The sequence below is a fragment of the Mytilus edulis genome, chromosome 13, assembly GCF_963676685.1.
Source record: "Mytilus edulis chromosome 13, xbMytEdul2.2, whole genome shotgun sequence".
In the NCBI taxonomy this organism is placed as follows: Eukaryota; Metazoa; Mollusca; class Bivalvia; order Mytilida; family Mytilidae; genus Mytilus; species Mytilus edulis.
Window position 1 is genome coordinate 52,940,679 of NC_092356.1, and position 14,352 is coordinate 52,955,030.

General features: G+C 31.8%; 2 protein-coding genes across 2 annotated transcripts in view; one reads left to right on the top strand and one right to left on the bottom strand.

The window, feature by feature from the left end:
- Positions 1-3,802: 3,802 nt before the first annotated feature.
- LOC139501009 (uncharacterized) overlaps positions 3,803-14,352 on the top strand; it is a 52,162-nt gene continuing 41,612 nt past the window's right edge. Inside the window, exons 1-3 of the mRNA XM_071289953.1 lie at positions 3,803-4,024; positions 13,099-13,562; positions 14,146-14,224. Coding sequence (XP_071146054.1) covers positions 13,503-13,562; positions 14,146-14,224 — 139 coding nt within the window. The 5' untranslated portion in view covers positions 3,803-4,024; positions 13,099-13,502. The remainder of the gene's footprint in view (positions 4,025-13,098; positions 13,563-14,145; positions 14,225-14,352) is intronic.
- Positions 6,434-6,907, bottom strand: LOC139500391 (uncharacterized). Its single transcript, XM_071289133.1, has one exon. The coding sequence runs from the start codon at positions 6,905-6,907 to the stop codon at positions 6,434-6,436; it is 474 nt and encodes a 157-aa protein (XP_071145234.1).

Consider the following 14,352-nt stretch of genomic DNA (forward strand, 5'->3'; position numbering starts at 1 on the left):
CTCTGATGGGCGAATGTAACCCCATCTTTGATGGGATGGGTCAATAAGGTTTTGTCATTATAACCATATAATATGTTGTTTATAAATAAGATTTATTGATTTCATTATACATGTTTTTCATTGTGTTGCTTCTTCGTCATTTTAATAATAAATGACAGTTTTCAATTCTTACATATTTGTTTGTTTGTCATTCTTTCATCCCATCAAACAGAGCAAGCCTGTGTTGACAAAAAATATAATATTGGATCCGTACATCCTTTAGCTTTATCAGTTAATGCAAATCTAAAGGACATCAGAAAAATTCCTGTACGTCTTAAAATTTCAACTGGGAACTATATCCTACAAACCCACAAGGCATCATTTTCAAAGAATAATTTTATAAGTCCAACTTGTAAACTCTGTGGTAAAGCGGATGAAACGGTAGAACATTTTATTCTATTGTGTGAAAAGTTAGAAGAGACAAGAATACCACTTTTGTCAAAGATCTTAGATAATGGAAGCCTGATCCTAGCCAAAGTTGCAACTTCGTTTCCAATTGATCTTATCCAACTAATTATCAATCCGTTCTGTTTTGTAGACACAGAGACATATAAATACACATGTCTCTGGTAGACATTAATGCAAACAGAGCTGTTTTTGAGGAAACCAGTAACATTTTGGAACCCCTGTGTAGACAGTTGCTTTATAATATGCATAACAAACGCTATGCTTTATTAGCTAATGTAGATAAGCAAGGCAGTAGAAAATCTAATTTCTAATTGCTTAATCATGTTAATAGTGTAGTTTAGAAAGATTGGCCTTGCAAGTACATATCGGGCATACATGGTCCCAGAATGAGTTGTTTTTGTATTCAAAGAACATTTTAGTTTTATTTCTATCAAAGATTTTTTCTTATGTTTTATTTGTGTATGTAACATAAATTCTTGAGGTGGCGGAAAATTTTTATATTTTAATACTAGTATATGAAGTGATGCGCGTTGTATTGTGTTATATTGCGTATTGACATTTTCCTCTGTGTGAATGTATGTACTCGAGATTCCGCCAATGTAGACGCACCCCTTGATTGACTGCAAGGGTACAGCGGATCCATGTACACTCCCTAAGGATTAATGGAGATGTGTCCTTTACAATATTATCCCACCACCAGAACAATCCCCACCCAACAACACCGCCCAAGGGATCGTGTAGGACACCGGGAAGTCTGTTATTATGGTGGAGGAAGCCGAAGTACTCGGAGAGAACCACCGGGCCACTCGGTGGAAACAGACAAACCAGAGAGATATCAGAAGATTGATCTCCTGGTCAAAGTAGGGGACAACTTTGACCAACCGAGGCCCCTAAAGTACCCATTCTAGTTTTAAACTCCGGTGTGGGTACCAGAGATGTGTGTAAGAGGGTGAAAATTACCCTTCTGATGTACTGATATTTTTAGCACCCCGAGTGAGAATCGAACTCGGGACCTTCAGCACTGTAGCCATCGGTCTTAACCACTAGACCACGAACTCACACAATAGACCACTTTCGAGTTCATCCGTCACCGGCAAAAACTCGTCAATTATACACGCCTTTATGACGTCATTTACCAGATAGAGGGGCTCGCCTGTATCCCTGCACTATTTACGTTCATCAAGCGTCTTAGTGATCGTCTTTGTGCAGGATAAACTAGAAATAATGGTTGCTATGTAGGTACTTACTGACATTTCCCTAATGACAGCAGTGTTGGTTGTCAATTTTGAGAATTCAATTTGCCGAATAATTCGTACAATATAGAAATGTAGTTTTCCAACCACTCGCTCAACATTGGAAGGAAGTGACGACGCCCCTAAACGCACAAATGACGATGATAAAGGCGCGTATAATTGACGGGTTACACTAAAGACCTGAATGTAGACCTGAAAAGACCTGAAAATATACGACTAAAATTATTCAAATTGCAATAACTTTTTTATTATTGGATCAAATTTCTTCAAGTTGGAATTTTATTAATTGTAAATATTCATATTTCATTAAAATTCAAATGTTTTAAATCAAAAACAAGTTTTTGATGTAAAAAGTTGGACCTGAACGGAGAAATGAAAAGACCTGAAGGGACCTGAAAATCTATGGTCGGACTAATTCTAACTTTAATAACTTTTATAAAATTCAGTGGATATCTTTCAACTTTAGATTTTGTGAAACAAAAATTCAATATAATGATAATATAAATAAAAAAATATATGAAAAATATCGCTGGGATGTCAAAACTCGGACCTAAACGGAAAATTAAAAATCTGAATGAGCCTAAAATTCCGCTAATATTTTTTTTAAACGAAAATAATAAACATAGACGAAACATGTGGTTTTTAACTTTTCATGTTCGATGTCATTTGGTCTCTTGTGGAGATCTGTCTCATTGGGATCACATCCCATCGTCTTTGTAATTTTTATTGACGGAAGATACTAATATGATAGTTCGTGTAACAAGATATAACGTTAGTGATAATTATTAAAAACTATATTAAACCCCAAATAAACTCCTACTACAACAACCTGTTGATGGATAAGTTGAGATCTATAGATGATAAAAGTAAATTATTTTTCTATAAAGGACTTGATCCAAATATGGTCTTCATTTGTTTTTGTTGTTGTTATATGTCACAAACTGTAAAGTTTATATGGCAATAAAACTTTGAATTAAATTGAATTGATAATCCAATTAAAAGATTAAAGTGAACTGTTTATTTAGACTAATGATCCAATTATCACCTAATATCAATACGAGGTGTGAATTACAACCGGCACACGTTCATGTAATTAAATTCCAATCGACGAACACGCGTCTTTAAATCACATACGGTTTACGGGGAAGCAATACTATTATTTTCATTTTTAAGTTTAAGACCTGCTTTAATATATATTAATGCAGTTTAAGTAATTTGAATTAGTTTGAATAATTTCAACGGGAAATCTCTTTTTTTTTTCATCATCAACAAGGTATTTTGTATTCAAATATGTTCCTGTATAAATATAAAGTCATTCGTTCTCTTCAATAGACTATTGACTGAAGAAAAAACAATTTTGTGCGAGTTTAAATACATTTTCCCTATGATCCATTCATGTGTTTTATTTTCCCGACAATTAAGATCCGAATTTTGTAACTCAACCCTTATATTTTCGATAAAATTCTTTATCATTTTAATGATAAATTATACATTTCCTATAACAAAATTCATATTTCAAGGTCTTAGGAGATTGACTGAAAACAGTTAAAGAATTGAATAAATCTGACCGCAGTCTTTTCAAGCAAATTTATGTTATTTAATTATCCCGGCGTTCAGGTCCGAGTTTTCACATCCCAAAGATATTTTTCATATTATTATTTTTTATTTTATCATTAAACTGAACTTGTAGTTTCAAAAAATCTAAAGTTGAAAGATAACCATTGAATATTAAAAAAGTTATTGAAGTTAGAATTAGTCCGACCATAGATTTTCAGGTCCCTTCAGGTCTTTTCATTTCTCCGTTCGGGTCCAACTTTTAGCATCAAAAATTTGTTTTTAATTTAAAACATTTAAATGTTAATAAAATATGAATATTTACAATTAATAAAATTCCAACTTGAAGAAATTTCATTCAATAATAAAACAGTTATTGCAATTTGAATAATTTTAGTCGTATACTTTCAGGTCTTTTCAGGTCCACTTTCAGGTCTTTAGTGTAACCCATAATTGACGAGTTTTTTCCGGTGACGGATAAACTCGAAAGTTGTCTATTGGAGGTGTGCCTTGATTGGCAGAACTACGATTACAGATTACAGATTACAGATCTTGTATTTTTCGTTTATATTTGAATCCGTGAACTTTAGATTTTATTGTATATGATTTTAATTTACTAGAAACTCTTATGTGTGCGACATACTTTTATAACTCCTCATCTGGAAATAATTCCAATGAGAAGGTGTTCCATAATTGGAATTAAATACGTATAGAAGAAGAAGAATGATCTCCCTTGCTTATACATGTAGCTGGTAGGATGCAAGATGCAGGTAATTGTTAATGTTACAAATATCAGCTGTTTTACATTTGCAGACTGTAGTTTGATAGGATGTGTTGGTTTGAACACATTCAGGTTTTACTGTTAACAAATTGTTGAAACAGACATGATCAGGACACAGACGTGAAACGATCATCATGATCATGATGACCTGATTTGTAATAGTAAACAAAGTTTTTGTACAGTAACAAAATGACCAAAAAGACGATAAAAGAAACAAATGTCAAGAGCAATGCTTATGAGCTATGTGTACAATATTAAATAGTAATTACATATCTTCTATTTTTAGAAATCTAAAAATAGAAATTATCTTTACATGTACTTTTAAATTGTACACATTGTAGAATCTCCTGTACCTGATCACAAAAACTGGTATTCAAATCCCAGACATGTGGCAGAGTTGTCAAGCCACAATTGGAGATATGGAAATTTTCAGCTGGAATTTGGGCCTCATAAACTGGAGAGTTTTTATCGACCCACACAATGTTTTTTTGTGTGTTAAAACTGCATATTTTCCTTTTTTGTCAACGATTCTTTACCTTTTAACACCTCCATAGCCATTTTTACTTGAAAGAAATGGAAGATAAGGGGTTTTCAAATATTTATTTATTACATATGATATGTATAGATTATTACATGGCATTTTTCATATCATACCCTTTATCGGCCCTAGGTCATGATATATCAGCCCAAGAGCCGCAGGCTCAAGGGATGATATCATGACCGAGGGCTGATAAAGGGTATGATATGAAAAATGACATGTAATTATCTTTTTATCATATACTTCAACAGAAGAAATACAGACAAAAACAATTAAAATTTTGTTTTTCTTTGATAATTTATAATTAACCAAATACAAATTTTTAAACTTTAATTGTTGTTATTAAACGATATAACAAGCATCAGAGTGACATAAATGTATAAAAACAATTACATGACTTGTATATTCATGATATTAATGTTCTTAGTTGGAAAAATTAATTGTCACATTTCCTGTAATAGTTGCCCCTGCGAACATATGCATTGCTTTTCCTTTGTGATTTTCATGTACTATTTCTGGCATTTCATTTATTCCTGTAGTTGTTGTTGCTGAAACTGGTTTAGAATTAGATTCAAAATTTGAAATGTCTTTCAATACAAAAGATAGTTCGGCTTCTTGGGAAGCAGACAAAAGTTCTGCATCATCTTCTGATGGTATAATATATCATTGTTGTTATCATCCAAAGTCCTTGGGTTTTTATCCGAAGTTATTTTCCCTGTACCAATTTTACTCAAAATATTAGACGTCATTAATCCTTCTGTTGTTCAATTGATCATGTTGATGCTGAGCTATACATGCTATAGGAGTTTATGGATTGAACATTTTTATGTCCACTCAGCTGCATTATGCGTGTATCTGGTATGTCCTCATGTACCAAGGCAGTGATAGTAGTTTTTCTGACACTATGATTAGTTTTTTTTACCCTGAATACCACCATCTTCACACATTTTTTTAACAAAAGAACTTAAAGTGTTCTTTCCTAAAGCTTGTCTTGAAAACCAGACACCATCATCCTTAATTTGCCTGGAAAACCCCAATTAAAAGGAACAATCATCTGCAACCATACAACTGTATCTTCTGGTCTTCTTCTAAGGAACTGTTTATATGTCTGTATAGGACATCTAGGATTACCTGAAAGAAGATAAACCAGTTCAATGTGGATTGCTAAAATGTCATTATTATACACATGTTTACAATATAATATATATATAGCTACACTTGTAATATCTGGCTGTTATTTTGTGATGGCAATATCTTGATATCTTGTTTAATATATATTTACACTACATGTATACTATGTTTTGCGCTTTTTAATTGACTTTTTCTGTAATTCAATTAAAAAATGAAATAATTATTTTGAATCGTGTCCCCCTATAAAACTTTTTTTGTGAAACATTACCTGTGTCAGCAAACATCTTGGCTTGAAAGGCATGTGTATCCAAGTTAGCACCATTTCTTGTTTTGGTTATCCTTTCAGTATGTTCTAGATACTGCTGACCATTAGTAGTTGCCTTCATTTGAATTATCTCCCCATCTCAAAGTTGTGTGCTCTTCCCCGGAGCGCAAACCAAAATGTAGATTGTTATTCATCCATACTGTTCTTACTAGAGATTGAGGATTTCCTGCAAATAAATTTAAGGAATTTGTTTGAGTAAAAAATATTTGATTTAGACTTGTGTATACAATGAGGTTAAAATAATATACATTCTTACGACTGTACAAAATCAGGTGAAGATAATTCAAGTTATTGTCAAATCATTTTTTTAATACATCATGATCATCTCGATGTGCTCATTTTTTAGAGAAAATTGTGACGTCACAAAGAGTCAAATAACAATTAAGACAAAGCTACTTAAAATATCAATAAAAAAAAAAAAAATTATGCAAAGAATTGTTAACTGCACCAAGCAGCTCTTTTTTGTACAGTAAATTAACTTCTTCAGCTGTGAAGGGGTCTGCTTTCCTTTTTTTGGCTCCCATTCCCATGGATTTAAGCTGTTTCAGTTTGGCAGACATCACATCTCTAGAGTGGTGAAATTCTTTGTCAACCATTATATTTATTGCACATTTCTCTGTTAGATATCTTGAAATGCTGCTCTGCATTGACCTGACAGATTGAGGTTCATAGTTTGACTCATCGTCTTTTTTAACTGTCATGAAGAAACGAGCCAAACATTTATCAAGTTCCGTAACAGGAATTTCTTCCGCTAACCTCATCTCTTTATAGCATCTCAACCATTTGTTGAAAAGTCTCATGTCACTAGCAGTTTTTCTAACTGTAATATCGTTTTTCAACAATTGAACAAAATCAGCAGTGTCCGTGTCGTCTGCCATGTTTACAAACAACTTTCCGGAAATACGGAAATACCCGAAGTTGCATGTGATAAACCCCACGGACAATAACGGAAAGGCATGCGATAACATTCCGGAAGCAGTTAATAAAGGTGCCTTTATCAGCCCGCTGAGGAAATTTGTAGGAATCTGGTTAATAAACCTTGTAATCCTTTTATAGCCTTTTAATATTTTTTAATGTTATTGAACTGTAAAATTTAAGTATTATTTGATACAAGTATATCATAAATATATATATTGACTCTTAAAACAGTCAGGGGTACTACATGTACAAGTTATTTTTAATTACTTGAAGAAGTAATATTAATATACTTACAATGTATATAAGTAAATTTGTAGGATACTTATACAAGTGAATTTTATTTACTTGTATAGGTAAAAAAAAATATTGCCTGAGTTATGTCCCTTAGACATTCAGATTTTTTTACTTGTAGAAGTAAAAAAGTCGTCCTATCTTCTTTTATTGAAATCTTATGATTTCTTTGCTCTAATAGAATTTCAAATTATCTGCCCTTTGCAGATGTCTTTAATAATCATTGAAGAGTAGTTTCATGGACAATTTAAATCCCATTTGTCTGTTATCTTTAGAACACTGTTCATTTACAAGCCCCCAAGGAGCAGTTTTTGAAGGCCTTGCGCAAATACTTAAGATCTTTGTGCAATCAGTTTCTTTGTTAGATTAATGAAATGAAACATTGAACTCTAATGAAAAAAATTGAGCAAACCTGGGAAAAATCATTTAAGGCATGCATTTACATCTCAAAACTTGAGGACTTTTTGTGGGATTGTAAGAAAAATTTACTTATACAAGTAAATTTTTGACAAAATTAAAGGGAGATTATTTAAACATTATTTATTTACTTTATATGTGTATATTTTTTTTACTTCTTCAAGTAAATAAAAATAACTTGTACAAGAGTTCAAGAGTCTACCTGAGACACATGACCTGTAAGTTATATAATTTTAACACTTCAATGCAGTCAAGATTAAGGTGTGGTCACGTTTCTCCAACATTTGGTAATTAGACTAAAACAACATTAGGGATTATGGGGTCCTCTTAAGGACTCGATCTTGATATCTACCTGTAATTCACCTGTTCTTGACCAAAATATTGTTTAAAAGATATATATAGTTTTTAATAGTCTCCCAAAATTGTAAAAACATTTGATAATTAGACTAAAACAACATAAGGGATTAAGGGGTCCTCATAAGGACTGGCATCGTGATAATTACCTGTAGTTCAACTATATCAGGTCTTAACTAAAATATTGTAAAAAGGGATATTGTTATAAAATATTTATATCAAAACATTAACAAACCATATATTTTTGGTCGAGTATAACCAGAAACGGTTACGTTATTATTTTCATCCGCCGTATTTGATTTACAAAATTAAAAAGGTTATTCAACAAAAAAATCCTTAAATAAACAAGGGAATAAGCTGCGTTTTGTACTTTTATATAAGATTAATGACTCAAGATATATAAATTCTTAATAGCTTTCAAAATATAAAATGTTAATTTTAAGATCGCAACATTGTAATCTATAATACATTATTATGAAAAATAGAGAAAAAAATTATGAAAAAAAGCAAAAAATTGCTTCCGGCCGTACGGTAACGGATACTGGATGTGTAGTGATTGATAATTTAGTCTTAGATTATTTGTTGCTTGTTTATGTATGTTTTTGTACAGTTCTTTTATTGTTCTGTTGCACCAATGTCTCAAGATAAGGGGGAGTGTTGGATCCTGTAATTCGGTGGTTGTCGTTGCTGTGTAATATATTCGTTTTTCGTTCATTATATTGTACATAAACTAGGCCGTTAGTTTTCTCGTTTGAATTGTTAAACATTTGTTTTCTCGGGTCCCTTTAAAGCTGATTATGCGGTATTACTTTGCTCATTGTTGCCGATTTCCCTTGATCCTTGACTAGTTTTTGATTAATACCTTGTATATTAATTAAGGGACAGGGGGTATAATGATGGACATATAGGGCCACCATGGTGAACATAATTTTTATGGCCACCATGAATAAGATAATGTCACAGGTAGTACTGTAGTACCCCTGACTGTAAAATTCAAGAGTCTATCTGAAATTGAGGGTAAATTATATGCCCTTCCAAATACTGTTTCGATCCCTAACATCACTGAAGAGACATATTGTCGAAATCTAGATCTGGTGTACAAAAAAAATATTGACACCTTGTGTTTGTGGCATAACATCTTGGCCACAAGTTTATCGTTTTCTGTTTAGTATTAAATTTATATTAAGATCCATTTTGTTACATCTCGTGATCAATTTATTTGGCAATCGCCAATGGCAGTCAGCAGGGTTTAAGAACATCAGTTGTTTGTCCTGTTAGTCAAATACGTTTTGTTTAAATATACTTTTTCACTTTTTTGGTCTTTTGGAAAATGTTGTTAGTGCTGACTGCTGTATTTAGACCCTTCTACAACAAAATTTGTTTTACAATATTGCAAATGTATAAAAATTGCGGTTTTTATCCAACGCAATCATAGGTTTGAACGTAGTTTTCAATTTTAATAGACTTGTATATATATATATATAGTTCAAGATAAAAGGATAAGCTATCGTTTATAGTTGATAAAAACAAGGAATTGTATATTTAAAAGGAATGGAAACGCGACCGAGTTCAAAGAAAATTTTATAATGTACTCTGTCTTAGACCGGGTGTTGATTACACCCCATCGCTCTAACTGGCTCATTATACTTATCTGGTAGAAGTTATCTGACACTAGGTATATTATCTCACTTGACAATGATATTTTTTTCTTCTTAGGCATGTTTCTGTAATAAAAAATAATGAACTAAAATCCTTCTGAGGGGCATTCTGTTTCAATTTGCTTGGTGTAAAATAAATCATAATTGTTTTTTTTTAGAAGATAATTCGAAATACATATTTTATTGTAGAGTAACACATCATGAGTAATGGTACTTACATTGTGCAAGTTGCATTGTGCAAGTTGCATTGTGCAGTATGAACGTGGTATACCGGTATTAGGTGATAAATCATGAAACCAAAAATAAATTAATCCAACAAAAACAAAAAATACAACAATACAACCACATGCAAAGTTACTTATAAAAAACTTTTTATTCTAGTTTTTTATCTTGATATTTCATAAAGCTATGTCACAATCAGATAATTTCGGACATTTTACGAGTTTTAAAAATTAGTTTTCATGCAAAAGAAAGGATATTTTAAAAATGTAAATAAATGACCTTTCAATTATGAAATATGACTGATAAAGAAAGAAGTTAATAAATCAATATGAAGGAAGAAAAAAGTAAACAACTGCAGTATATTATCTAGATAAAAGAACTTATAGATTACAGGTGTTATAATAAACAATGGTATAGGATGTTCCAATTTGCAGGACTGGTATAATATATATATATCATGAAACAATGATAAGCTAGTTTGTGTCTTACATACTTAAGATGTTAAAAATTAATCATGCCGAGCTCACCTGTTAATTAATGCTAAATTATGCAGAGATGCATAATAAATTTTCTAATTAGAAACAGTGAAAACTTTCCCACATTCAGATTTTATTTATTTTAACATCAAAGGAATACTTTTGCGACCTATAGACTACTGCTCTGCAAGAAAAAAAGGAAGGAACTGCGTATGGTAATTTGCGGAAATGGTTAATAATGGCAAACTGCATTACCAAACAAGTATCTAAAAAAGTATTTGACAAAAAAATAAATAAATAACATCGTACATGTCGTATATAAAAAGGCACAATCAATCCCAATCGTAAGTGTTTTATATATTTCTTGTCTGTTATTTCCATCTTGTCGGTGTTGGACTTGACTGAACAAAATGGTGTCACTGTGAACTATAAATATGGGATTTTGAAAAATCCTGGCAAATTCGTTTTTATCACCATTTTCATAAAACCAACACTATTTGATAGCAAAAAGATTAAGCTTTTGAATTGTATGTCAATGTCACATCTATTTCAAGTAGTTATTTTGAACTCATACCAAAATACAAAATGTCGATGTATTTGTTTACACACAACTTCAAATTTTCAACATGTTTTGAAATAAAATCAAAATCATTTACATAGTACAATCACATTTAGCATTCGTAATTTAGACCAAACTCACTACAGGCCTTCTTTAAAGTGATATCTCATTTTGTCACTTTGTTCTTTCTACTTTCCGTTCTCTGCAAATAACAAAGGGATAAAATCACCGTAAGGCAAAAGTCAGATGCTGGAAGTAGAAGTTTTTTTCAGATCAATGACTTCTAATGAATAGGAGAATACACCTCTGTCTACACTGTCAGTATAAGGAGACGTCATTGCTTCCAAAGGGACCTTAAGTTTTAGCAAGTGATTATAAAATCATCATAGATACCAGGATTAAATTTTGTATTTAGGTCAGACGTGCCTTTTGTCTACAAAAGACTTGATCATCAGTGACGTTCGAATTATTAAAAGTTAAAAAGACCAAGCAAGCACCCAGTTTCTGGTTTAAATGACAAATGACTGACTGAGTTTTCATGGCTTAGAAATGTCAAAGGGGGGTAAGCAAAATTATTGTGAGAGGGGGTTTTCAACCCTAAAGAGGATAAAGAAAAAGTTGAGGAACAAACTGTCCAACAAAGTAACAAACTGTCTTGTAACTTATAATATCCCTAGAAGGAACAGAGCGTACAGAGATATATATTTCCGAAGCTGTTCAGCACTGGATCAAGGCCCAGAAGAACAGGATTTTTTCTTGAACTTTATTTATATTTTGACTTCTTTAGTTGACTGAAATATAAATGACTTTTGTGTTGAAAATCAATTTATTTCATATATTTATATTCTTGTAATTCATAAATACTGTGCATTATTAAACACATGTCACAAAGCATTTTATTAACCAACTAAGTACACTATTGCCAACGATGACTGTTTATTAAAAATTACATATTTTCTGTAATGGCCCTGTTTTTCTGTAATGGCCCTGTTTTTTTCTGTAATGACTAATGGCCCTGTAATGACTAATGGCCCTGTTTTTCTGTAATGGCCCTGTTTTTCTGTCATGGCCCTGTATTAATGCCCAGTTTGTCTGTATTAAGCCCAGTTAGGGTTTTTAATAAAGTTAATAAAATTAAGTTTAAAAATTATAATACATTTTTGTATTTTATCGTGTTTATCCAGTTTAGTAACCAGCAACCAACACTAAAGAACCATATAAAGGGATCACTGTTCATCCTGTTTTTCAACACATAACTTCTTTCAACTTAATATCTTTGATATTTGGTATATTTAAAGCTTTATCATGGTGAAGTACAAATTATTATTTTTCAAACTAAACTCACAGTCATTAAATGAGTAGGGGAGTACATCAAGCATACAATTTTGTTCAGTTGGTTAATAAATGTATTAAAAAATGGGTGTTGCCTCGGGCCATTACAGACTTCCTCGACCATTATTACAGACCTTGGACATATATCAGGGCCATAATAAAAACACCCATTCATTAATACTATAATAATTCATATTGCATGTCATGATTTATGACTGATTAGTGGTGGATCCAGAACTTTTCCTAAGGGGGGGCCCTGACTGACCTAAAAGGGGAGGGGGGGGCCTCTCCAGACGTGCTTCAGTGAATCCCTATATAATCAACCAAATTTTTCCCACGAAAGGGGGAGCTCTCCCCAGGCCCACCCCCTGGATCCGCCTATGCTGATTGATTCAGATCACAATCTTTAAGTTCACTCTAAAAAAAAGAGTTATGCGCCCTTGAATTTTGTGCCTTAAACAAATTCGGGGGAGAACACTGAATTTAATGTTTAAATTTTTGCTGAAATTTTTGAACCCTGATGACCCTCCTTAAATTTTAAAGATTGATAGTACTGAAAACTATGATGTCATTTATAATATATGCATGTACATTTGAAATATTGTCCCCCGAAATATTTTGTCATATAAAATATTGTTTGGGGACACTATTTCACAATGAGATACTGTCACGTACAATAGTTCATTATGAAATAGTGTCTTTGCTCATGAAAGTTTGTCATCTCCTTCAGGACAATATTCCGCTTTGAAATACAAGTTTGAATTGATGTAATAAATGAACATGTTTCTAAACATTTATATATTCTTCTAAAAGTAAATACTATTGTGCTCACTTTTTTTCAGGTGGGAAGTAGTTGTTGATTAAGAAAACCAAAAGAAGATGGCTGATGCATATTGTCAAAGAGAAAAAGAAACAGTAATTCATATGATGAGCAGCAACTTTCTGGAATCAGTAAACTACTCTAAAAAGAAATTTCCAACAATGATATGAATTTAGGTTTATATTCAATAAAAGGACCTGGAAATTACTTAAATGGAAAATAGGAGAACATTTCTATTCTGGCATGAACATTGTGAATCAGGATCTGGAATATTTTTTGTTTACATGTTTAAACTCATATTTCTTGTACATGATCTCAAAGTCTCCTTTAAGAACTGTGTTTAGGATTTATCCTTCAATCTCAACAAAGACTGAATAGTGTCATATTCTTCAACTTTTGGTATCCCTCCTGATTTAAGTTCTCCAAATGATTGAACACATTCAGAATTTGATTGGAGTTGTCATATTTCTATGCTGTGTGCTTCAGGTAAGTGATTCTTTCATGTTTTCAACACTTGTTAGTCAATATTAATATGTATATATTTGAAGAAGCTACATTGTGCATTTTAGTTAGTTCTTAACAACAATTTCAATGTATTTAAAACTATAGTTTACATTCCCTGGTATTTAATAGTGTGCTAGAATTCAAAAATATTTGTTGAAGTTTTTGCCCATTTATTACATGTATTACAAAATACAGAAACCTGACAAAAAAAACCTGTAAAAAACATGAACAATTTTGAAAATAATTCAATAAAGTGTTTATGTTAAACTAATTATACTAGATTGATTAATTAGACCTTTAGAAATAAAGAAACATACAAAAAGATATTTTTATTATTGTGTTAGTCATGTTAGTGTATAATAATGTGTATGCTTGCTCTTATATATGCAGTCTTCATGTAAAACATTTGAATTTACAGACATGAAGCTGAATTTAATGAAAATTTTATTTTGTTTCTATTCATCTGTAGAGCTGAATTGCACAGGCCCAAGGCAAAGACTTCTATGTTATGAATCATGACACTTTCAGATATACAATATTCATGTTCAAAGATTATACATTTCAGTGTAATGCAGTTGGAACAACAGAAAGGGAGTATATTAATGGAACAACTACAAAATGCCTGGGCATAATATGTCCTAAAAGTAAGTCCTAAGACAACATATTTATTACAGATCTCGGTATTTCTCACAAAAGGATTGCTATTAACTAACCTGCGTCATGTCTTATCCAAAAATGACATACTAATATTCTAAAAAAACCTTACTTAAGT